Here is a 27,129-nt window from a genome sequence, read left to right as displayed (position 1 = left end):
CTTAGGAAGCCAAAAGTCCAAAATCAAAGCATAGGTAAAGTTGGTTTCTTCTGGAGGCCCTAGGATAATTAGTTCGACACCTTTCTCCTACCTTCTGGTGCTTGTTGGTAACCTTTCGAGTCCTTGGGTGCCACTCTGCCTGTCTTTATATGGTGTTCTCTGTCTTTACATGGTCTTCTTAAAAGGAGATCAACTATTGGATTTTCGCAAATTTACTTAGCCAAGTCCTTATCTCTAAATAAGCTTCCATTGTAAGGCATTGGGGTTTTGCAGATACAATATCTAACCCCATGTGGTATCATAAGCAAAATACAGAAAACAGGAAGAAGGTGAGTATTAACCTTTTACATTTGTAATGGGGACATAGGATCAGAAGGAGACGTTAATTTCAAATTCAGACATACATATTTTATTTCAGCCACCACTGAAACAGCAAACTGAAGACTCTGGTAAACATCTAGAAATGTTTCTGACTAGTACAGAACTACTGTCCAGAACTGAAGAAAGATGTGGAAATTATTGGAATATGCGTGATACATGAAGCTACGGCAATTGCTAACCCTGACAGCACCACGTACCAGCATTTCTAAAGCATAAAAACCCTAATTTAAGAGATAACTCAGGATGATGATGAACTATTTTTAGATTTTTCCAGTATTATGAGACTCAATGACCTAGTAGTAGTGGCAGTAGTAGTAGTTACAGCAACAAAGTTACTGGATGTTTACTATGTGAGAGCTATTATTTTAAACATTTTACATGTATTATTTAAGAGGTATAACATTATACCTATTACAGAGAATAAAATTAAGGCATAGGAAGGCTACATTTAAGCAACTTGTCTGAGGTCAGTCCACCAGTCAGTGAAGGGGCCTGGATGGCAACTCCAGTAACAGAGCTGTGTCTCTGCCAACCCCTCCCCAACCAACCCCCATCAAGTAGTGAGGTTGACCCATCATGTCTAGCTATATTTATTCCTTTTGGTTTCAACAAGAAAAAGTAAATAGAAAACAATGTGGCTGTTGAAGTGACACTCCTCTCTCAACAATGCTGCCTGGGCTTGGTTTTGTGGTGCAGAGCATTTAGCTGCCACTAGTAATGCCCAGCATATCATCTCAGAGTGCAGATTCAAGTCCCAATTGCTCTGCTTCTGATCCAGCTTCTTGTTAATAAGCCTAGGAAAGCAGCAGATCATCCAAGGGCTTGGATCCCTGCCACTTACATGGGAGACCAGGCTGCCTTTCCTGACCGCTGTCTCTGACCTGGACCAAATTGGTTGCTGCAGCTACGTGAAGGGTCAAACAGTGGATAGAATTTCTCTTTCCCTGTCTCTCCCTGTCATTATTTTAATCAATCAATCAATTAATTAAATACTAAAAAAAGAACTCTGTACGTGAAAAGTTAAATCCAACTACCAATGTGGATAAGAAAATGACCATTCAGATGAATGACAGCTAAACTGATTTAAAAATGTTTTTGTGCAGCACATATCATATGAAACTTAGTGAAATATTCTTCTGAATACCAAAATGCAGCAAACCATTATTCATACATTAAATAATACATTTTAATCAGCGAAGGTTAAGATAAAAAGTCAGGGCCCGGCGGCGTGGCCTAGCAGCTAAAGTCCTCGCTTTGAACACGCCGGGATCCCACATGGGCACCAGTTCTAATCCCGGGGGCTCCACTTCACATCCAGCTCCCTGCTTGTGGCCTGGGAAAGCAGTCGAGGACGGTGTGGGAGACCTGGAAGAAGTTCCTGGCTCCTGGCTTCGGATTGGCGCAGCACCGGCCGTTGCACTCACTTGGGGAGTGAATCATTGGACGCAAGATCTTCCTCTCTGTCTCTCCTCCTCTCTGTATATCTGACTTTGTAATAAAAATAAATAAAATCTTAAAAAAAAAGATAATTGTCATTCAACTCTACTATCCAACACACCCTCAAAAATCCATTATAAGGGGCAGGTGTTGTGGTGCAGTAGGGTAAGCCATAACTTGAGAACACAAGTGAACAAGGAATTGTGATTTGAATGTTAACAAAAGACAAAAAAAGCAGAAGAACTTACACTGGAATAATGACAACTTGAGAATTTGGAGATGAGAACAAAATCTATCAGTAAAAAACTTGAGCAAAATGAAACTGAAGTATATATATATATGTGTGTGTGTGTATATACACATAAATCATATATGATTTGAAAAGAAGGTTAATTCAAGATGAAAAAGCAACAATGGTCTGTTTCTTTAAGTCCTGCCCACTCTACAGCCCAAGGCTCTATATAGCTCTCCTGGCTACAATGGCCTCATTTGTGCTCTTTGTTCAGAATCAGTGCCACCTCCCTTGATGATTATTCCCTTTGTCACTGTTCAGGAAGCTCCAGGTGGAAGTGACTTTCCTGCCCAACCTCTTGATACCACAGATACATTCATAGTGCTGGAGAAATCCAGGATCCATCCATTGCCAGCTCTCAGTCTGAGGGAGATATCTGCAGGTACGAGTTTAAAACACACTAAGGAACCAAATTAAAGACCCAAAGCAGAGTAGGAAGCACCTTCAGAGGTGCAGGTGACAGGGGTGTAGGAGGTGGCTATCAATTAAGTAGAGGGGAAAGCACCTTCTTCATAATTTTGCCTATAATTGGATCTACCTAAAGGAATGTATAGCTAGTCTCTTCATAAAATGAAGAAGGTTTTGGTAATGTAAGAAATCTGTAGCACCACTGACCGCTATTACTATTATTATTATTATTACTACTACTACTACTACTACTATTACTACTAAATCTGTAAGTGTTCCATACATTATTGAATTGGTAGTGAAAATCTGGGAAATAAAACACTCTGACTTCACTGACCTTTTATTCGTTTTACACTATCAAAGGCAAAAAAAAAAATCAAGATCATGCAGCTTTCTGGTAGTGCATGAGTTTGGAGAGTGACTAACTGCACAGTAATTCTGCAATAGGAGTGCTCAGCCACAGAAGTCCATCCCTCTCATTCCAGAGGAAGACAAGCTGAACTGATATCTCTGTAAAACAGCACCCCCTTGCCATAAATGAAAGTTTAGAGTATTAGCTATTTATGTATCATGGGCTCTGCCGCAACCCCTTTTTTTCCTCTCACCCTTTCCACTTTGGCATGCATCAGCCTGACTTCTAGCCACCAGTCCCTGCATTCCTTTGCCTACTGGCTTCTTTCTCGTCACCCTCTGAAACCACTTTGGTTGCCCCTGCGGCAAGCCACAAGCAACAGGGAATTATTTCCTTTCCTGCATGGTAAGAGCAGTCCTCACCTAATGATTGATGGGGGTTGATGGGTGCATACCGAATACTACAGCTGCCTTGCACCTTGGGTGGGCTAACTCTGGTGGATACCTTGACCAATGGGTAACAGAGCTTCCCAGCTGCATTTAAGTTCCAGCCATCCACATTTATAACTGGTTTGATAATAATGCCTTTCAGTAGCCCCCTTTCCTTTCCCTTCTTCTTCCCTTCTCCACCTCTCTTCCTATTTAGACTCAAAACTTGTCCCCAACTTTGCTTCTAGAGGAAGTCACAGAAAGTATGAAATTTTGCATTTATAAAAACGAAAAACATTTCTAAGCAAGTCACAGGATAACTTGGAATGAAGCAAACTCCTGGCAAACCATGAATGGATCTGGAATCTCTAATGTGACTTGCAGGTAATTCAAGAGACATCACCCAAATCTCAGAACAAAATGCAACATAGCTGGCAGTACAAACAATATGTGCCATAGCACTTTTTGCAGGAAAGAAGGATAACAAACTGCAGAGTGAAACTCAATACTACAAAATAATACGAATATAAAAAATGGCTGGAAATCATTGTCTCCAAGAGGGTCTGGCCCCAAGACATCTCCAAGCTGGCTGACACTAGAGGCACTTAAGATGTCAAAGAGGTTGGCAATAATTTACTAGTTCATCAATGGGGGAAAGAAATGTAGCTGCCGATCTGTAAAATCACACACCCTTGAAATGGGAAGCAAAGATGGCATTGGATAAAACCTCAGTAAACAGCAGCTGCCCAGTGAGAATAGCAAAGCTGAGTGTGAGCTAATGTACCCTGGATTTATTTGCTTTGACATTTTAAAAAGGAAATTTAATTGGATTATGTCTCCTTCTAGTTTAAAAATTTCTACTGTAGTACTGGCCACCAGATGCATAAGGGGGAACGACTGGGAGCCAATTAAACTCCATGCTTCACTGAAACAAGGTTATTTTTATTCCTCCCAAGTGCAAGGCTGATAGAATCATGTTAGTAGTGATTTCACCATGTTACTCCCCTTCGCTTATTCTGAAAAGGATGTTTCTCCAGGAAATCTACTTTTTGTAGAAAAGTTCAGTAGTGCGTACAGAATAGAAACTGTGGTTTTCTTGGATTATCTCCCTTTTAATAAGGGTGACATGACCTTAGAAATAATCAAATTAGGCTGACAAAATCATAAAAGCAATTAAACTTCAGCAAATCAAATTGAATTTATTTTGGAGAAGAGGCTTTTACAAATGCTTTCTGAGATAATAAGGAGCATTCTGATAACATATGGAAACACTCACACATAAAACTGGAGATATGTATATATTCTTATTCTTTCTGTCTTTATGGAAATGTCAATACTACACAACTGCTTTCCTTTGCCCTAGATGACTTTTCAGTACAGTTGTTATCTGTGTGTGAATGTAACTAAAAGACAGGCACAGCTTAAAAACTTTTGCTTGGAACTGCAGACTGGGCAAGTAAGTTTTCAAGAAGAGATACATGTTTTGATCTTTGGTGATAGGTTTATGTGCACAATTCAAGCAGATGACATGCAATGTTTTAGGTCAGAATGGTTTCTGGAAGTATCATTTCCTACTAGGTTATTGCTCTGTGTTAGGCGATTGATATGCATTGACCAGTTACAGTTTAAATGTAATCAGAACAGTTAATCATCTTTTATTTCAACTGGTAAGTTCTATCACAAATATTAGAAGTAACTTTGCTTATTCGAAAACTTGTCATTAGCCTTTGAGTATACAATCCTCATATTTAGCAATACCTCTCTATCTCAACTGCCTATGTACAAACTGACAATGATCTTCATTCTTGCAAGACTGCTGGGACAATACAATTTCACAAGATGATCCAAACATTAAATACCCAAAGAGAGCCTCAACAATGGGAGTGTACCAAGATGTATCCCAAGGTGTACCCAACTGCCTGCTCCTTCCCACCATCAAAGCTATATATCATCCTGCTGTGCTGGAGAGTTTTAGTGCCAATTGCTAATGCTTTTGCAGTTATAGAGCTCATAAAACAAAGCCACATCCAGTTTTTCTCAGAAATGTCAAAAGATAAGACGCTAGTTGCACAGAACAAGTTATAAAGTTTATATGAGAACCCGATTTAGTGTTATTTTTAAAAATGTGACTTGTGAGATTAACCAGACAAGCTCTACACAGCGGGCCCCACTCTGCCAGTTTTACAGTTGCCATCTGTGAGCAAACACAACAGCATGGAAATGGGGCCTCTAGGCCATGGCAGTGCCAGGGCAACATGCTGAGATCATAGATAATTATATAATGGAGTGAGAGTTAAGTTACAACCTCAGAGGCACATCAGGGGCTGTCAAAGGGCCAGTGAGAGGGATGACCAAGGGAGCCCCCGAGAATCCAAGCATGATAGATGACAGTCAGTTTACACTCATCCATGTTGAAAAAAATATCTCCCACCAAAGAGAAGCAGGATTAATTCAATCTACATTAGGTATCCCATATTCTCCTTCAACTGTGCTTATTTGTTGTTGAACCTAGCTGCAACCACCTTAAATATCACTAATGGGGAGCCACATCTGAGTCCGGTGGGGATGGATCCTGACATCCAGCAGAAGGTGTCCCAGCAGCTTTAGTTTGGATCTACCTTTTTCTAAGATTTAATTATTATTTTTAAACACAGATCCACACAAACGCACATAGATAAAGAGAGGGAGGGGGAGAGAAAAAGAGGGAGAGAGATGGGAAGAGGGATTTTTTTTAGTTATTATTATTTTTTTATTAATTACATTGCATTATGTGGCACATTTTTATATGCACTGGGATTCCTCCCACCCCTCCCCAAACCCTCCCCCCATGTTGGATTGCTCCACCTTATTGCATTTCCACAGTTTAAATTCAGTTGAGATTCGGAAAGAGGGATTTTTGATTCACTAATTCATACTCCAAATAATAACAGGAGTGGGGACTGAGCCGAGTCAAAGCTAGGAGTCTGGAACTCCATCTGAGTAGGGTCACAAACACATGGGCCATTTTCTGCTGCTCTTACAGGTGCAGGGAGCTACACTGGAAGTGGAATGGGTGGGATTCAAACTAGCGTTCAGAAGAGATGCGGGTGTCACAGGCAGTGGCTTGGTATGCCCTAGTTAAGGGGCTTTTCCTCCTGAGCTCACATCTTCATTCTAGTTGCAAGTTAGGCTGGGTCAGTCTCCATTTGCCCCCACAATATCCATTCTCTTCCCCTTTCACTCTTCTCTCTCTACTCTGGAAGGGTGACCTTTTTGGTTGTCATCACTCCCTAAACTTCCTTGCTCTATGACTTTTGGGAAGATTCAACCAATGGAAACAGTGTCAGGAGATGGGAAAATAAGAATAAGAGATGAGAGTGGTTCTTTCACTTCCGGGCCAGGCCATGGTTTGGGAGTGGGGCAAACAAAGCACCTAACAAAGTGCCTCCCTGTTTGTCCAGTCTGCATGTCTCCCAACCTTGCTATTCTGAGTGCTCCACTCTCCAGCTTGGTTCCTGTGATCCTACTTAGTCCCCTTTCAACAGGCTCTTTTGCAAATCTATCTTTGTGACCCTTTTGAGCATGCTGTGTCCAAGTATACTTCAAAAAGTGTACTTCCAGATTCCGCATTACTGTGTTTTAGAGAGTTGACTTTTTAAGAAACCCCGATATGAATCCTGTGTCTTGTGCTCCAGATAACCCACCCTCTGACTGACTGAAGCCTGCAGTAATGTTCTTGATTTTTGGCCCCTCTCTGACCATCCCATTTACTACAATTAGGGTACATTGGGAAAGTTGCCCAAATTGCCATTCAAAACATTTATACTATTAACAATGATGTAGATCAAGTTGTAATTGAATCGGTAATGAGGCCTTCTTATGTTCATCCGCCAAGAGACGCTTTAGCAAAGAGATCCTGCTGAGTCTAACATTCAGCCCAGAAGTAAACACATGTGGATCCTGAGCGGTGCCCAGTGCCAGTAACTAGCAGAGAGCTGTCCATGGCATCTCTGTAACTTTAGCCAGAGCCTGTCTGGCTCACATCCTGGGGAATTGTGTAGCTTCTTAATCCCATGTCTACTTGGTCCTTGCTTCTACATGGGAACTCCACCTGTCATTCTGTTTTCAAAGGACTGTACTCTTACCACTTTACCCTCAGAACTAAGGCGTTTTCACAATCTAGTGGATCTTGCACTCAAGCTCAACACATGACTTTTGGTTATGGCAGATCCCCCAACTGTTGGATATCCTCCAAATTGTGAGAGGTCTTCTGTGAGCAACTGGGCTCTAAGATCCTACATATCCCATTGGAATTCACCACAGCCTTCGCTGGCATAACCACCCTGATCACTTCCTGTCATGAGTAGAAGTTCAAACAACAATGGAGGAGCAGGGCTGGGGAGGAAGCTGTGCTACACTGCCAGGCTCCTAGTTGACATCAAGACAACCAACAGGGGATTCCAGAATTCCTGCTTGCTCAGCTATGAGGTACCATCCACAATTCCCTTGAGGAACTTAGCAATCCCTTCATGGACTGCCACAGCTACAGAGATGTCTTCCCTGAAAAGATGTACACTGTCCCAGCCACAGGGATAAAGGCTATGCTAGCTCCAGGGATCCCTACGGATCATCTAAGGCTGCCTTTGGGACTGCACTGCAGCTCTACCTCTCCCTCTCCCCACTCTGGTTTCCTCCCCTTACCTTCCACCGGAGCTGATCCCAAGGATATGGAAGAATAAATGATCATGCATGTTAGACCCCAACAGCTTGCTGAAGAACCAAATATATGACAAGTTTAGACCCATAAGTGGCCGAGGGCATTAGTTAGTAACATTTAAACATGTTTACCTGGTTTGGTAGATTATAGACTTTTTGCTACTGATCCTATTATGGGCGGTATGCAACACTATGTTCAACTCATTCACACTCATTACTTTTCATGAGCTCACAGGCTCACTGATAACATTCCCCAGCTAGACTATATCCTCTTTATGCCTCAGTGACAAGTTTAGCTTTACCAGAGTCCTGTAGGCTCTGGAATCTGGTTATATTTTCACTATTGGCTAAATTGATCAGGTACCATATTATACCAAGTATTTGCAACTGGTTAAAAAGGAGTGACCTCTGACAAATACTCTCCTGCAGACTGAGACATTTTTACACTTGGCCAGAAGAACTGATAAGATACAATGAATGAAGTTCTTCTCATCAGAAATCAGTAATAATTGGAAGAGTCTATAATTGTTGAAGTACAGGTCCTTTCTGAAGTGATCTTCCCGGCCTAGAACTGTTCTAGCATTTACCAATAATGAGAGAATCACCCATCTTTGCCTTAGAAGGGACTACAGAGGGTCCAGCCTCCTGATGTGAGGGAGGGGAGGCATCTCCACTTTAGGCAGAATAAGAGTTTAGCTAACATTTAAGCCCTTACAATTGACAGGTAGTGTAATATACATATACAGACCCACTCAATACTTAACCCAAAAGGGATGGGGTACTACTCTTATCTCCATTGTATGAAATGCGGAAGCTTGAAAGGTTGAGTAACTCATACAATTAGTTGAACAATAGAGCTGCTGTTAGTTACATAACAAAGCCAGGGATTTAACTTCAGGGCCTACTGCTCTATGCTCCTCTCTAACACACCACTGCTAAGTAACTGTGCCAGGTGACAAAGCTAGGAAGTGAGGAAATGGGGAGGGGTGGCTACAGGGAAAGTGGATCACTGCCTTTCCCATGTAATGACTCCCCTTCTACTGTGGGTAATGATTGCTTTGCAGGTAGTGAAATCAACTCCATAGTTCACAAGCAACATTTTAAAAAGAGAAGGAGGTGGGCCGGGGGAGGGAGAAAACAAAAGGAAGAGAAAGGGAAAGAATCACTCCTACTGTATCACACAGTTTCAAGTGTTATTTTATGAAACTTTATTTTATGAAACACTATATGAGGGGGCTTCAAAACATTCATAAAAATGGAATTAAAAGATAATGTGCATTTCCACAAATTTTTCCAAACTCTCTCTTATGTGCATGCTGGGTTGTCAAAAGCAAAATGTTTTTTTACTATGTGTTATAGAAAAAAAAAAGATTTTCACTCAAACTCCATAGTCATCAGGAAAGTAAAAAAGTAGCAAGAGAACACAAATTTTCAGAAGTAAAAATGTTGCAACAACTTGAGAAATGACTAAATTACTGCAAATCCACTTTACAGCTATTGAAGAATAGTTTAGGACAACACATATTAAACTAGAAGAACTTCCCATAATATTGCAGATGAATCTGTAAGATATTTTTGCACAAAAACATGAAACAGCCAATGCGAAGGTAAATATTTGAGTGGTATATTTGATGGGACAGAATAGGAGAGAGATAAATAGAAAGAAAGGAAAATAACATCAGAGTCAGCTGCTATATAGTCAAAGCAAGTAGGAGTACCATTGAGAGTCCCAAAAGAAATAGAACATATGGAAACCATGAGAACATTGAATGAAAGGGTAGACTACCACATCTATCATTTTTTTATACCTAAAAACCCACAAGGATAAGACTTCGAAGGTTACTGGTTGGGAATCTGATAGTGGTTAAGATGCTACCTGGGGGCACTGGATGGGTTTGGACCACAGCTCCTCTCTCAATTCAGTTTTTTGCTAATGTGCACCCTGGGAGGCAGCGGTGATAGCTCAAGCAGCTGGGTCCCTGGCACCCAGGTGTAAGACTCAAACTGAGTTTTGGGATCCTGAATTTGACCTGGTCCCAATTATTATATTATATCTGGAGAGTGAACCAGCAGATGAAAGGAATCTGAATTAAATTTTAGCACACAAAAATGGAATCAAAAATTATTTAAATTAAAATATAGCATCAAGTGGTTCTTATGATGGCATTCTACATTTTAGTTAATTGAATCCAATAGCTTCAATAATAGTTATCCTAAAAGAAGATGCTTTTCTTTTATTCTTTCCAATAAAACAGACATGACTTAAAATGTACTCTCCCATCTCTAAAATAGGAGCAATACAAGTACTGATCTCTTAGGGTTACTGTGAGGATTAAGTGAGAATCTCTGAGATCTGAGACTCTGAGATCTCAAAAGGCAACTGGCTGTTGTTCCGGCAAACAACAAAAAAAAAAACTGGAATAGACAGAGAACAACAAGGAGGACTTGGAACTAGACAGGAAGCGATCAGTGGGGACTCGCACATACCTTACTAGGCAGGACACGAAATATAAACTACTCCTAACTAGGGTATGGAGGATTTCTCTGCACACCCCTCCCAACCGTGTTCTATGCCTCAGCAGGTGTCATATGCCTTGCTAAAGGGATAAGCTAGTTTAGACTATCCTAAGATCTGCTAAGTTCAGTAAAAATTATGTTTCAACACAATAAACTGCTAAGTACTGGAATGGAAATAGACATGACACAGCTGAATAGTGTCCTGTAGCTAATTTAAGGTAGAGGCCGGTTGTATGCGAACTATAATTGAAATGTTAATGAAGTAGTCACAGGATGTGGTTAAGAACTTGCATTGTCTAACGTATCAGTCACTCGTTAATTTAAGAGGATATGATGTTATGTAAAACATGTTATTTTATGTATATTATGTTATATGTTGTGTATAAACTAAAACTGAATTGACAATGAGGTGATCACAGAAGATGGTTAAGAAATTGCAATTGTTTTTAACATACTGGTTACTCAATACTATAACTATTAGTTACACAACGAAGTTAATTGTTGCTGAGGGTATGTTGGAGCCTTTAACTGATCGGGTTGATAATCTGATGGTTCTGCCCTCGGACCGGACAGGGTCTCCCCAGGAGGCTGAGGAACTAGACTGGACTATAAGATGTTGGACTCTATGTTTAGTTTATGCTTGCAAAGAGGGACTCTCAACTGTACTTGATCAGTGGATATACAACAAGGTGGAATATTCCACATGGGGGGAGGGCCAGGGAGGGGTGGGGTGATTCCCAGTTCCAACGAAACTGTATCACATAATACAATGTAATCAATGAATAAAAAAAAAAAGTAATAAAAAAAAGTTGTGACAAAAAAAAGGCAACTGGCACACAGTAAATGCATGGCTTGCTGTTACCAGGGTGGTGATGGGCCACAAAGAGCCTGCCAGTAGGTCACCTGTTTTGAGTCCCTCTCTCCATGCCACTCACCATTCAATCAGACAAGCTCCCTGTATTGCTCTCATCCTTCTCCTTTGTCAATGGCCTTCATGTTTGAAGCCAGTATTAATATCTTACCCTTACAGGTATATCTCCAGCCTCATCCTTCACCACACTTTCATTTCAGCCATATCCATCTCTCCTGGTTCTATGTGAGTGCCAGGCCTGTCCCATGTCCCAGAGAACTCTGTTGGCAATGCCCATGCCATAGCATGTCACTTTTTTTGCCTTGCCAATTTATACTACTCAGCACTGCAATGTCAAGGATCACTTCCCCTGACAATATTTCCTGTTCCCCTGGTCTGATTTACAAGCAGTTCCCTCTTTGTCCCATAGTAAGCCATGCAGGCTGTACCATGAGTATATTCCAAATTATCTATGTATTGATGCCTCCATTGGTATGAAGCCCCTCAAAAGTAACCAGAGTGATTTTCATCTTGGAACCTCATGACAGAGCAGAGAAGCTGATAGTTAATCCTGATTTGTCTGAGGATTAATTTTTATAAATGAATGAGGTAACTTAATGGACCCAAAGTCACCCAGATAAATAAGGTGTAGAGTCAGCTCTGTCTGACTGTAAAGGCCACCACTGTTCTCTACTCATCTGGAAATTCTAAGACTGCCCTTTATACTCCTGAGTAGCTGCAGGCCTGGGGGAACTCTGAGTTACTAGATCAGCTTAGGCCAGAATGAACTGGCAAGCAGAGGCTGGGAGGAATAAATGCCTCTTTTCTGGAACTATCAACCATATGACATTTGCTTTATCAAGGGACTTTCCCAAGAAAATCAATTTCTGGAGCATGTTAAAATACAAACAAACCACCACCCACCCACTCGCTCCTTAAAGACAACTGGTCCAAAGAGATCTTGGAGAATTCAGACAATTCCATAACGTTGAGAGCATCATCTGATCACATGAACTTTGTTTTCCATAACTGAGCATTTTTCTACTGACTTTTTACTTTAATTTAGCTCCGCTGTGAAATGCATGTCCACATGCTATTGTTTCATCCACAACAAACCTGTGTGCAAAGCCACAGCTACACTGGGGATTCTAGACACAGGACCACTTGAGATTTGGTATTGCGGCTTATGATGATATTGCCAGAATCCCTTGATAACAGTGTTTATGTCTATTTATAACTATAACCTATTATCCTATTTTCCATATAATTGGATGGGACTGAGATTAAAAAAAATTTTTAGCTGCATAAGAAAGGTTGTGCTCTTATAGAGCAGATGCTCCCTCAGCATGGAAAGTGAATTAGCCTTTAACACAAACACCCTCCAAAATGTTACACTTCTTTCAAAGAGCATTGGTGTTAGTATTTTGCATCGAAGAATACTTTTTAAAAAGATTCATTTATTTTTATTGGAAAGGGAGATTTTCAGAGAGAAGGAGAGACAGAGAAAGACTTTCCATCCACTGATTCACTTCCCAAATGGTGCAATGGCTGGGACAGCCAATCTGAAACCAGGAGCTTCCTCCAGGTCTCTCATGTAGGTTCAGGGAACCAAAACCTTGGACTAACCTCTGCTGCTTTCCCTTTCTCAGGGCATAAGCAAAACGCGGGATGGCAAGTGGAGCAGCCAGGACATGAAACAGTCATCACATGGGATGGCACTTGCAGCTAGAAAACTTGCTTGTTGAGCTACCAGAAGAACAATTTGAAAAAAAAAAAAGGCGGGGGGAGGATGCTCAAAATGCAAGGGAGGAGCTCAGATCATGGCACAACTGGTAAGTTTATACCTGTGACACAGAAATTCCATAAGGATGCCGGTTCAAGACCTAGCTGTTCTACTTCCAATTAAGCTCCCCTCTAATGGTCTGAGAAAAGCTGCAGAAGACAGCTGAAGTGCTTAGGCCCCTGCCACCCACATGAGAGACTTAGATGAAGCTTCTGGCTTCGTCTGGCCCAGCCATAGCCATTGAAGCCATGTGGGGAGTGAACCAGCAGATGGAAGTTCTCTCTCTCCTTGTCTCTCCTCCTCCCCCACTTCCTCTGTGAATATGTCTGTCTCCCCTCTCCCTTTAGCTCTTTCAATAAATAAATCTTTCGAAAGAAATGTTCAAGGAAGATAGCCATAGTTAGTTTGTAAGACTGGTAAAAACTTTACCTCTTTAAGAAATGATTCTGCTGTCAAATTAGGCATTGGAGTCAATCTCCAGTTTAGGATTGTGAAAAATGTCTTGTAATTTATTTGTTTGTCACTGTCTTCAAACCTGAAAATAAAATTAAAATATGTGAATTGATTCAATCTGTAGAATCCAGGACCAAAATGTCATTTAAATTTGACTGTGAAAATATATGATTATGGCTGGTTTGATAATGATAGTTTTGGAATTTCTTAATAGTTTACTACTTACTTCCGATTTTCCAGAAGGCAAATTTTTTGAGAGTGGCGATTCTGCCTATATAATTTGCTAAAATATCCCCCAGTAGGTAGATCAATACTGGCACTCAGCAGGTGTTCAATACATTAGTTGTCCAATTGCCAGAAAAACTATTTGCATATACCTCTCAGTATTTTTGTTAAGAACGTTTGAAGTCCTTTTCGTCTAATAGGTGATTTGACTTCTTAAACTGTGCTTTTTAAACTGCAAGTCTTTCAAATATTTAAGGCAAGCCTAGATTCAGTTTGTCTACTAGTGTATTCTAGAAACAATAAAGGCCATCTTTATCATTTACAACTTAGCCATTAAAAAGGGTTGGTGAGATACACATTTGCTGTCATGGCAATATGTTCTTGATATATTATTGAGTGGAAAGAAGGTTATGAAATAGCGTGGAGTGTTAGGATCCCACTTAAGGTTTGTATTTATATAAAGAGGCATAGAAAAAAAATCCAGCAACAACACACTTATATATTAAGAACAATTATTTCTGGGGAAAGAGATTATGACTGTTTCTTTTTATTCATAATTTTATTCACTGAATTATTGAAACTTATAACCAGAAACAATAATGTTTCATATTGAAAACAAAAATCAAATGATTATCCTGCACCATAAAGTTATAGGTCAGATATAATGAATCTTTGATCATGACTTCTTAATTATGGACACTGGCTCAAACTCACTCTCAGCCATAACAGAGTTTTGGACAATAAGATTCAATACTTTCAACATGATTGTTATAATCATTAAATGCAAAGTATTTCTTCGTTGAATGCCTTAATATCACATTCTGCCAATTTTAGCTACTGATCATGAAGGAAATTACAAAGGTGGCTACTAAGGCATTATTCCCAGCATCATACTCCAGGGGTCTGCCTTTAAAACAATAAAATCATAATGCATCAGAATGTTTTCCCTTTTTTCTTAAAGTATTAAGAAAATAATGGCTCATATTTGTAAACTAATAAAAATAGCAGCAATAAATCACATGTTACAAATTGAAATCACAAAGAGTTATCAGTCTAAACAAAGTAGAATAAACAGAGCGACTAGGAAAGGGGAAGAGGAATTCTATAATTCTTTTGTGTACATTTTCTTTGGCCAAGGACTCCAGGATTCAACTCTGATATGTTGCCCCCTACCACTGTTTACTGTTGGAATTTTGGCTCACTTGTCACTTCAGTTCCTTTAAAGGAATATGCTGTTTATGGAAATACTTGCAGCCAAAATGCAGGGTCATTATTTCTTTTATTTGTGTATGCTTTGGGATGGGGAGGGGGAAGAGTTAAAGCTCAATCAATTAAAGAGGTCTGGTAAGAAACTTTCCTTTAAAAAAGCTTAGAACCAAACAGGAAATGATCACCGTGGATCCACATATACCTTACTAGATAGGATGCAAAGATTAGTTACTCCTCACTAGGATATGGAAGATTTCTCTGCACACTCCTCCTAAAACTCTTCTGTATCTCAACTGTAGACAAAGGCCTGGTTAGATTTATAAGCCACTTTAAGACTATCCTAAAATCTACCAAGTTCAGCAAAATTATGTGTCAACACAATAAACAACTAAATACTAAAATGAAAACAGACACGAGACAGCTGAATAGTACCCTATTCGCCACTTTAAGGTGTATAGCAGCTGGTGTGAGTACAAACAAAAATGAAGGGTCAATGAAGTAGTCACAGGATGTGGTTAAGAACTTGCACTGATGGGCCCGGCGGCGTGGCCTAGCGGCTAAAGTCCTCACCTTGAAAGCCCCGGGATCCCATATGGGCACCGGTTCTAATCCCGGCAGCTCCACTTCCCATCCAGGTCCCTGCTTGTGGCCTGGGAAAGCAGTCGAGGACGGCCCAAAGATTTGGGACCCTGCACCCACGTGGGAGACCAGGAAGAGGTTCCAGGTTCCCGGCTTCAGATCGGCACAGCACCGGCCGTTGCGGCTCACTTGGGGAGTGAATCATCGGATGGAAGATCTTCCTCTCTGTCTCTCCTCCTCTCTGTATATCTGACTTTGTAATAAAATAAAAAAAAAAAAAAACTTGCACTGTTATAACGTATTGATTACTCAATACCATGTCAATTAATTCTATAATGTTGTAAATTGTTGTTGATGTTGTGCTGGGGCTTCTAATTGATCGGGACGATATTCTGCCAGCTCTACCTTCAGACCAGATAAGGTCTCCCTAGGAAACTGTTGAATTTATCTGGACAATAAGATGCTGGACTCTATGCTTCGTATATGATTGCAACGAAAGAATCTTGACTTAATTTGAACTGTAATACTGCAACTAGGTGGAGGAATCCAAGGGGGGGAGGGCACGGGGGAATCCCAGAGCCTATGAAACTGTCACATAATGCAACGTAATTAATAAAAAAAACAAAAGAAACTTTCCTTTAACATGGAGCCTTGAAGAAAGTTATTTTCTAATACTCTGAGTAAGAGCTGAGGTCAGAAGACTGAGATCATGCTGAGCCTTTGACTTGTATTCTCAGGAAAACCAAGACCCACTGAAATATGTTGTACAGAAAAGTTACAGGACTTGCAATGTTCTGAATGGTCATGCATCTCCATAATTCTACTCATAGGTTGAAAACTAATCACTGACCTGATGAGATTTGGGGGACAGGGTGCAACAAGCTATGGGTGATTAGATCCTGAAGGAAAAGATCCCAGAGAGCTCCCCTGCTTCTTCTGCTATGCAAGGATACAGCAAGAAGGTGCCATCTATGAACTAGGAAGCAGAGAGGCCTCATGAGACACTGAATGTCTAGGCACCTTGATCTTGTGCTTAACAGTATCCAGAGCTATGAGAAATTTCACTTGCCTACAAGCTACCACAGTATGGTGTGCCACTGCAGCAGAAAGGACTTTACATATTTATCATTCAGACACAGACAGGCAGAAGTGGTAAGGGCAATTAGCAGTCCCCTGCAGTAATCCGAATCATGGATAGAGGTGGCTTAGATGAGTGGGGTGGCAGCAGAGAGCAGTGAAAGGCAAATTTTGAATATACCTGTTTTTAAAGTTTTTATTATTTTTCTTGAAAGGCAGACAGATCAAGAGAAAACAGTGGTGGAGAGGGAGGGAAGAGGAGAGATAGAGATCACCCACCTATCTGCTGGTTCACTCCTCAAATGCTTACATCAGCTAGGGCTGGCTAGGATGAAGGCAGGAACCCAGAATTCAGCCCAGGCCTCTATGTGGGTGGCAGGAACCCAAGAACCTAACCCACCTCTTAGGACACACATCAGCAGGAAGCCAAAATAACAAAGGGAGCTGGAAGCTGAATGCAGGCACGCTGACATGGCATATGGACGTGCCAAGTTCCGTGCCAAGTTCCATCCCAATCGCTGTGCAAAGTATCTGCCTCAAGTTTGAATATATCTTGATCCTTAAAAGATTGTACATGGTGTATTTTGGAAAAAGAGAAGAGAGCAGAGGGCAGGAAAGAATTTACAATTTACAATGACTCCAAGGCTTTGCTTGATTCATCGGTAAGAAGCAGCTCTCCAGAGATGAGAAAGATTTCAAGGGCCATAAGCAGAAGGTATAATTCCAAATTCAAGTTTGTATACGCTGCATTTTCATGGGATATAAGCAACTGAGGCTATGAGTCTGAGATTCCAGCAAGAGGTCCATTTGAGGATATAAATATGGGAATCATTATCTGTACAGACTATGTTTAAAGACTGCGAGTCTTGATGAGATTACGAATGAAATAAATCGCTATGTCTATTTTTTTATTTTTATTTATTTTTCTTTTTTTGACTTTTTTTTATTAATTATTATGCATTATGTGACAGTTTCGTAGGCTCTGGGAATCCCCCCACCCCTCCCCACGCCCCTCCCCCCTGGTGGATTCCTCCACCTTGGTGCAGTATTACAGTTCAAATTCAATCAAGATTCTTTCCTTGCAAACATATACCAAACATAGAGTCCAGCTACTTATTGCCCAGATGGGTTGAACAGTTTCTTGGGGAGACCATTTCTGGTCCAAAGTTAGAGCTGGTAGAATATCATCCCAGTCAATTAAGAGTCCCAATATAACATTAACAGCAATTTGTAACATTATGGAATTGACATGGTTTTGCGTAACCAGTATGTTAAAAAAAAACAAAAAACAAGTTCTTAACCACAACCTATGATTTGCTCATTGACATTTCAATTTTAGTTTGTATACAGGACTGGCTGCTATATACCTTAAAATGGCTATAAGGTACCATTCAGCTGTCTCGTGTCTATTTCATTTTAGTATTTAGCCATTTGTTGTGTTGAAGTACAATTTTACTGATCTTGGCAGATTTTAGGATAATCTAGACTGGCTTGTAACTCTAACAAGACATTTGTCAACAATTAAGGTGCAGAACATTTTTTTTGGGGGGGGGGGTGTGCAGGAAAGTCCTCAACACCACGGTGAAGAGTGACTAATCTTCGTGTCCCACCCAGCGAGGTGTGAGCCAATCCATGCCAGCTCTTTCCTGTCAGATTCCAAGCTCTACTTTTTGTTGTTTGTTTATTTATTTTAGGTTTTTTTAGTTTGTATGATTGTTTGTTTGCTATGAGGGGGTTTTGGAGCGATCCTGATCAAATCTGGTAATTCATAGACAACAGATTCAAAGCGGCACTAAACAATAGTAAAACTACTATACCAATGCATGAGGGGGGAATCGGGTGCGATCCTGACAACCTCTTAACAGGAGGTCATGTGCGTGGAGCAGGGGGGCACTCCAGGGTGGAGCAGGTGGCAAGGAGAAAGCCTGGATCCCAACCATGAAGACTCCCAGACCTTCACCACAAACTATTAATACGAGCAACAAGGACTATATCCCAACTGCCAAGGAGGCCACAGGGAATTGGATGCCCTCGGAGGCCGAGTACTCTGAGGTCACCCACCCCCAACCGGAGCTTCCACAGGGGATGGAAGAAGTCCAAACACTACCGTGCAGAAACCAACGTCATCGGAAAGACAACCAGAAGCCCTGAGCGGTCCGCAGAAACAGAAGAACAATAAACGTCCTTCGGGACCAGGAAGGAGAGCTTTCTCTGGTCCGAGCCTGGCTCCACCTCTGGACCCCCACCCTCCCTTGCAATGACCATCAGGGTCACTATGTCTATTTTTACAGTGCAGAAATTTGTTAGAAAATGTACACCCTATCAGTTGCAGGAGGTAATTAATCCTAGAAGCTTCAGAAATGCCATATCCTGGTAATATGAGAGCCAGTGAAAAGCCTACCACATAGATCTAGAGTCACATCAGACTTTGCTTCTCAATATGATCCACTAAGCAGTCTCATGGGTTTAATCATCACATAGATCCATCCACTTCTCTCCATCTCCTTTACTATCCACTAATTCCAAGCCACTATCACCGATCATCTCAATTACAGCAATAGCTTCATATCTTGCCCTATGTAATCTTTTTTTTTAAGTTTATTTTATGCATTTGAAAGAAAGCCAGATTTTGAGAGGCAGAGAGAGAAAAACTTCCATCTGCTGGTTCATTTCCCAAATGCTTTCAATAGCCAGGGCTGGTCCAGCCAAAGTCAGGAGCCTAGAACTTCATCTGGGTCTCCCACACGGGTGGCAGGGACCAAGTATCTGGGCCATCTTCTGCTGCTTCCCTGGCACATTAGCACAGAGCTGGATCAGAAATGCAGTGGGCCCACCACAGTAGCCTAGTTGCTAAAGTCCTTGCCTTGCACACACCAGGATCCCGTATAGGTGCCGGTTCTAAATCTGGTGGCCCCACTTCCCATCCAGCTCCCTGCTTGTGGCCTGTGAAAGCAGTTGAGAACAGCCCAAACCCTTGGGACACTGCACCCATGTGGGAGACAGGCAAGAAGCTCCTGGCTTTCGATTGGCTTAGCTCTAGCTGCTGTGGCCATTTGGGGAGTGAACCAGTGGATGGAGGATCTTCCTCGCTGTCTCTCTCTTCATAAATCTGACCTGCCTTTCCAATAAAAACAAATAAATCTTTAAAAAAAATAAGAAGTGCAGTGCCCTGGGACTAGAAATAGAGCTAATTGGGAATGCCAGTGTCCCCAGCAGTAGCTTCACCCACTGTAGCACAATGCTGGCCTCTGTCAACTCTTTCTTGCCTTGCTGTAGACCAGTCTTTGCTTAAGTGATTTAAAACATAGGCCTGATTAATCACTTCCTTGTTTGCATTATTTTGGTGGTTTCCTAACCTGCTTAGAACAGAACCTAAATTGTTTATCAGGGTGTACAAAACTCAGCCTGTTAACCTCTTCTGAGAACTAATGTCTTGCTTACAATGTTTCAGTTACACTCATATTTTTTTTTTTTTTTTTTGGCTCCCTGATCACACCAAGAAAATTCCCCCCAAAACAAAGCACTCACATTTTCTGGTCTGCTATGGTTTGGATGTGGCTTGTTCCCCAAGAGTCAAATGGTTGGGAATTTGGTCCTCAGCGTGGTGATGATGGGACTTTGAAGAGATATGGTATAGCGGGAGGTTTCTTAGATCTCTGGGGTGCTACCCTAAGAAGGGATTACAAGAGCTGTCATTGGACCCTCCTTTGGTTCTTACAAGAGTGACTTGTTACCAGAGTGAGCCGAAGAACCAGGGTGTGTTTTTGTGAATGATGCTGCTACATATGATGTTGTCATTTCATATGGGTGCTGGTTTGTGTTCCGGCTGCTCCACTTTCAATCCTGCTCCTTGCTAATGCACTTGAGAAAGCAGTGGAAGACAGTCCTGGATGAACAATGTGGCTCTGCTGGCTCAGTCGTGGATGTTGTAGCTGACAGATGGAGGATTTCTCTCTTTCTTCCTTTCTCTGTAACTCTATCAAATCAATCTATCGATCTTCAAGTATAATTTAAAAATAGTGAGTTTAACCTCTGAATCATTTTCTTGTCTCCTGTCTTGGGATGTGATCTCTTCCTCCCATGTGTGCTCCTGGCACACTGTGGTGCCACCTGCCAAAAGGGCTTCTCCAGAACTGAGTGATACCAGCCCATGCCCTTGAAGCTCCATAACCATGTGCTAAATGAACTTCTTTTCTTTACAACATTACCTGGGCTCACATATTTTGTTATGGTAAAGAAAAGAGACTAATGTATATACAGTCCCTTTGTCTGGAAAGTCTCAACTTAAATGTAGTCTCCTTATAAAGATCTTCCTGAAGTTCCTCTTAGCCAAAGCCCTATGCTGAATTTCCATTTGTCCCAGATGATGACTTTGGAACTTACAGGAAAATCTCTGAATGTCATCATAGGCAAGTTGTATTACTGAGGTTTGTCACCACCTGCTCTGATGTCTACTCATGCTTACCTGGAACCTCCTAACTCCAGCCTTATTTCCTGGCCATCTCATGACATAACAGCCTTGACACATCTAACCATTTACATGTGTAAAAGGGTATTTGGGAATGATATTTCTGAATCAATTGATGTCAGGAAGGATCAAAAACTATAAATGAAAGTGTACAGGGCTCAGAAGTGATAATTTTCTTTTGAGGAAAAAAATGGAAGATTTATTTTCCCCAAATTCTAGAGCCAGGTTTAAGACCTAAGGTAATATGGCTTAGTTTTTCTTTTTTGTCTTATCTCAGAGGACTTAAGTGTATGTAGTAATTTCTGCTTCCGCACCAAAAAGTGGTATGCAAGGAGGAAAAGAACTAAGGATGTTTCAACTAAAAGCTATAAAACTAATTGTTGTTTCTATGAAAAATGATCATGATGGATCAATCACAAATACTTCTCCCCCTTTCTCCTGAAATTCTACCAAAATGATTGCAAAGAAATAAAAAACAGGCTTTAACCTACAATGACAGAGATAGCTAGAAAAAAAGACAACAGCAGAAAAGAGATCTCAAAATTTTCAGTAAGATGAAAAGATGAGGTAGAGCTGTAGAATGGAAGCTGTGCTCTTCCTACATGCTGGGGTTGGGGGGAACACTCAGAGACAACTCAATGTGACCCACAAAACTTCAGAACCTCAAAAACTGCAGGGCTTCAATAAAAGCAGTTGCCAAAAAAAGCAGGGATAACTTGTGGCACTGAAAACACTGCATCAAAATGGGAATAAAGGGCAACTGGAGCCCCAAGCATTCCCTGCACACTGTGTTCCTCTCTTGTTCTCCAGAGAAATTCAACTAATGAAGCTCAGTCTCGGGCAGATGAAATCCAGTGGAGTGCAGAGAAGTTTCTACACGAATTTTGAATACTCTCAGCCCCTATCCTTTTCCCTTCCTGTTTATGCTTAAACTCTGCCCCCTTCTCCTATTCCACCTTCCTCCTCCTACCCTAGCAGAATTCAGGATTCTTCTCTGAATGGTTCTAGAGAAATCTCCAGATTTCTAATGAAAAGTAAGGCCTCAGGAGCTGAAAATCAGTAAGATGTGATCTTCACTCCATCCCAAAGGGTCAAACATTAAAGACAGAAGCAAAAACAATGAAACAAAAAAGGAATGAGAGAAACAAAGACCATTCAAGGAATAGAGGGAAAGACATGAAAGGATGGAGATATATATATATTCTTGAAAAGAGAACAAGAGAACAGAAGACAGCAAAAAGGACCATCTGGACTAAAACTCTCCTCTTAGACAATTTTTTTAAAGGATAGTAATAAAAAAGATACAGTAAATTCATTGCAATATAAAACTGAAGAAATCTATTTGCAAATATATCAAAGAAAATGAGAAATTTGGGGAGATAAAATTATGCACATTTTAGAGGTCTATAATCGTGACAGAAATTCTCATAAATCAAAGTGGAAGGGATGAAATTATTAAAGAATTAATAGAAAACTCAGAAACAAAGGACAGAGTCTTCAAACTAAAACAGTCCATAAAATGTTTAGGCACACACCCCCCAACACACATATAGCCCTATCATGAACTTCTAGAATATCAAGGATAAACACCAGATCTTAACAATATCCAGAATGAACAACTAATAGTGGGAAATAGTACTAAGAAAATATTCTCAATCATCATAATGAAAAGTGAAGAGTATAAAAAAAATCGAGAGAGCAGCATGTATGCTGTTTAAATGCCTATAGAGGCTGCTAGAAGGTTTCAAGTAGCAGCTTTTTGCAAATGGATCTGAGAAGTCTGGAGGAGGTGCTCCAATGGAACAAACTTTTTCAGAAGGATTTGATCATACTTAATTATCAGTGTGTACAGGTTAGTATGTGTACAAACCAGATGGCCCCTGAAACATGCTTTCCCAGGCTGCAGCAAAGGAGTGCCATTCACAGGCAGCCCATCCATGAGGAGTTAGTCTCCTAGGGTTCTTCCCTGTTCCAAAATCCTACACACATAGCCTCCTCCTCTGGGCCTGCTGGGAGTGAGGTTTTTCAATGCATTATTTGCTAGTAGATACATTTGGTCTAGTATTCCTATGCTTGCTAGATGAGGTTAAAAAAGAGAACTAGGATACAAAGAAGTGCTCCGGTCCTAAAATTAGTACAGGTTGGAGGAGGAGGAGGAAGCAGAGGATGCATTTGAGAGCTGGAGAAAGATTGGGAAATCTAGAGAATGAGAACAAGAAACCAAATCAGCACCTCAGTTACCCTGAGGGCCATCTCTTCTGTCCTCCAACACCAAGGCCTCCTTCTGTCTCATGACTAGAGGTATCATTTCCCAAATTCTAGCCATGCTTTCCAAAAATGTTTTTTTCATAGCTCTGGATCATATGGAAAATAGAACTTCTTATTTCATGGTCATGCTATGCTCTCCATCAAAAATGTGATCTTGAGTCGCCACCTGAGTCCCCTACTTCACTTCTCTACAAATGACTTTTGGCTCTCACTAAAGCTCTGATTCATGGTCAAAGGATGAAAATTTGCCACTCTAGAAGAAATTTATTAAAAAAAAAAAAAAAGGGCTTTGAAGGCAATTCCAAAGAAGAACTTTCTATGGCAACATTGTTGGATTCTGTGCACAGCCTTCCAGGGTGACTGCCCTAAAGGGCAACACTAATTCTGGCTTTTAAGCATTTTTATGCTTGTTAAAAAGTCAGTCTCCTTGCTTTCAAGTCCCAGCTCACAGTGTTAAAGTGTTTTCCTAAAGCCTCCATAAATTCTTCTTTCCCTTTGATACTTGGGCAATCCACCATTTCCTTCACTACACAAACTTAAGAGATGTGTTTATGGAAGAAGGGGGAGGGAAAGGTGATTTCTCGGGTTCCTCTTGAGATAATAATGACCCCCAAGCAGGCTTTCCAATGCCTTGCTAGGTGGGAGTTCTTAGAAGTGAGTCTGATCTGACATTTGACTGATGTTCGGGCTCCCCCTCCCAAATATGATGAATGGCTTGCAAACTGCAGCAGCCATCCATCTCCTTGCCATGGGGAATAATGGCAAGCTGCTTTACTTCCACCCTCTAAAGAGGGAAAAGGCTCAGTGACAGCTGTATTTTGCTCAAGAGGAACCTGCTTGTCCTCTTGTTGCACAGGCCACCACATCACTCTGGAGAATGGGCTGGAAGGGAGGGAGGATAGCAAAGAGTCACTTTCGACTCCTTTACTTGTGTGTGGTGTCACTTCATTACCCAGTCAACTTCGGGGTGTGCCCAAAAAGACCCAACCAAAGTCTTCAAGGCCAGACACTTGGTAGAAGCAGTAGAGTTTCAGCTTACTGTGTGAGTTTGGTCACAAAAACTGATGCGAATGGTTAGTGAAACAGCACTGTACAAAGCTGCCCATGGATAACTGGCTATCTCAAAAGAGCCAGACATGGTCATTCCAACCATGAATTCAGCTCTGATGTCCTTGATGAGGTGGGTCATGGCTGCTGGGCACGGGTTGTACAGGTTTGGGATTTGCTTAAAAATTTATTCAGCCACAAATTACCTTATACTTAAAAAGGTAGAAAGTATACAGATGGGTGGCTATGTGTACACCACACAGGAAGGAGGAAGCAAGAAGGGAGAGAGAAACCAAGACAGAGAGGCACAGAGAAAAAGAGCATATCTCTGAAAACTTTGCCAATGAACCTAATTCCCATGGCTCAACACTTGCCTTTGAGCCTCAGTGCTAGGTATTGTTGGGTGAAGTCATATGAGTCTAAATCCTAGCCTCAAGGAGAGGCCAAGGGGCACGGCTGGGTAAAGCATAATGAGATGATTTTAAAACCCTGTTAATGTTTTCCATTTTAACCGATCTTTCTGGATGAGGCACCAGCTCTCTTGGGAGGCCAGTTCTAAGGCATTCCATAGAACCCAAAGTCAGCTATAAAAGACTGGCTTGAGGCAGGGCTGCTGGGGGGGAAAGAGTTGTGCTTGAATTTACAGCTATTCTAAGTCTAGATTCAGAAGGCCACACAGTTAAGGAAGAAGGCCACCTCTTTAGTCCTCAGATGCCCAAGGGACAATTTAGAATAGAATGATCCTAGAATTCACTCCAGCTCTCATGGGTTGAGAATTTTTTTTTTTGCTTCTTGTTACTGAGGAACATTTATATCCAAAGAAAGGCTCAGAGGGGTTGAGTAAATGTGCAAGGTCACATAGCCAGGAAACTGCAGTTAGATGCCAGAGCTGGGGCACACCAAGCCTAGGCTTTTGACCCCAGGCACAAGCTGAGTCTCTGAAGCTGCAGAAGTAACACACAGCCCTCCCCCTAGGACCTCAGATGGAAGCCAAGGCTTAGCATATCTTAGAGAGTTGTTGCTATAATTCCATCAGACTCCCGTTGGCCTGGAGCACACTCTTTAAGTGAGACTCTCTTCATACCATGACATTTGAGCTTATGAGATGGAGAATAATGTCTACCATCAATTAAAATGTACCTTTTAATATGCTCAAGAATTTACCAAAGGCCCTTAGTGCTATGTCAATACAAAGTGTCACTCCTATTATTAATGGGTAATAGCTATCATGACACAGAACATGCAAGTTTGGTGCCCTGTGCATTAGTGAAATGAATTTGTTTGGTAAGTAAGATGACCTCATACCAGCTCCCAGCACAGACTGACAGAAGCTAGAGTAACAGGGTTGCAAAAAGATTTTGAAGTCCTGATTCTAGCTTTGCTCATGCTGCTAAGAAAAAGACCTAGCTGAACTTCAAGAACAATGAGAATGGAGGAGGGGAATCACAGGAATAAAAGCATAGTCAGGAGGTGACAATCACTGGGTGAAAACAAAGTATCCAACCCTTTTAGTCATCTTCTTATTAATCTCCTAAGCTGGATTCACACAGCTCCACAGCTGCCCAGATCTATCCCAAGACAGGTAGAACTATCCCTGTGCACAGTGCGCGGCGAACAAAATCAACAAACTCCACGCCTGTCTCCCATGGGAGACTGCTAGACGTCAGAGGGGACTCTGGCTTGGCATGCCATGCAGAGGGCTGTGCAGAGCACGGCTCTGGTCAAGGCGCTGTAAAGCCCTGTGGAGTCTGTAGGGAACAATAAGAATGCAGCATTTAAATGTAAGTTGCAGGCTGATGGGTCCATTAGGAATTAGGGCAGTCTTTGAAAGGAATCTGCAGAGATGATGCAAAACACCAAGCATGTGACCCAAATCGTGGCAGGGCATATTGGAGGGAGAGGGGAATGGGAATGAGACATTTCTAATCTGATTAGTCTGAAGTTTCCCCCGAGTGTGGAGAAGGGTCACTGCACAATTAGAGGCAGAGTTAGACTGAACATAGTCTACAGAGCAGTGGAGAGGGCTGACCTCCTCCAAGCCGAGCTGGGATTGGAGGCGGATGTGTCCAGAGATTAAGGCAACTTTGAAGCAAGTTGTGGAATGGTCTGTTCACATTTAATATCAAATCGTAAAGGCCAAGACAAAAGAGTCTGCTGAGAGAATGAGAGGCTGGTGACTTGGTGGCCTCAGTGCTGGATGAGAAACATCTAGGTCCTCCAGAGGCCAGGCTCCCACATTACTGGACTTTCCAGGACAACTTGTCCTTAAGTCCATCCAGAGATAATCTAATAAACATCTGCAGCTTCCGGACTCGAAGACAGCTTAATGTGTGAAAGACATGTAGCTCCAACTGTCGAAAAACAAGGCTTCTACTAATCTAGGCAGACACAGGTTTTCTCCAGCTCTTTTCTAAGTCAGAGTATGTGGAGTATGGCCCCTTACTTAACCTTTTTTCCTATACTCAGCAGCCTAAATGTCCACAAAAGATATAATAAAACAAACAAAAAAGAGCTATTTAAAAATTAGAGAAATAAACCAAAAGGTTAATGTTGGAATAAAAAAGGAGAGATTTCACTGAGCCAGACTTTACATATTCTCTCTTTGGACCACCAGTAGGTATTCACCATTATCTTATTCCAGAGGTAAGGAATTCTGGCAA

General features: G+C 41.3%; 1 protein-coding gene across 1 annotated transcript in view; it reads right to left on the bottom strand.

The window, feature by feature from the left end:
• EFHC2 (EF-hand domain containing 2) overlaps window positions 1-27,129 on the bottom strand; it is a 171,121-nt gene that overhangs the window by 3,992 nt on the left and 140,000 nt on the right. Inside the window, exon 14 of the mRNA XM_058658995.1 lies at window positions 13,573-13,678. Coding sequence (XP_058514978.1) covers window positions 13,573-13,678 — 106 coding nt within the window. The remainder of the gene's footprint in view (window positions 1-13,572; window positions 13,679-27,129) is intronic.

This window comes from Ochotona princeps, chromosome X (genome assembly GCF_030435755.1).
Source record: "Ochotona princeps isolate mOchPri1 chromosome X, mOchPri1.hap1, whole genome shotgun sequence".
Lineage (NCBI taxonomy): Eukaryota > Metazoa > Chordata > Mammalia > Lagomorpha > Ochotonidae > Ochotona > Ochotona princeps.
The sequence above is the reverse complement of the archived record's forward strand: the minus strand, read 5'-3'. Positions and strand labels throughout refer to the sequence as shown.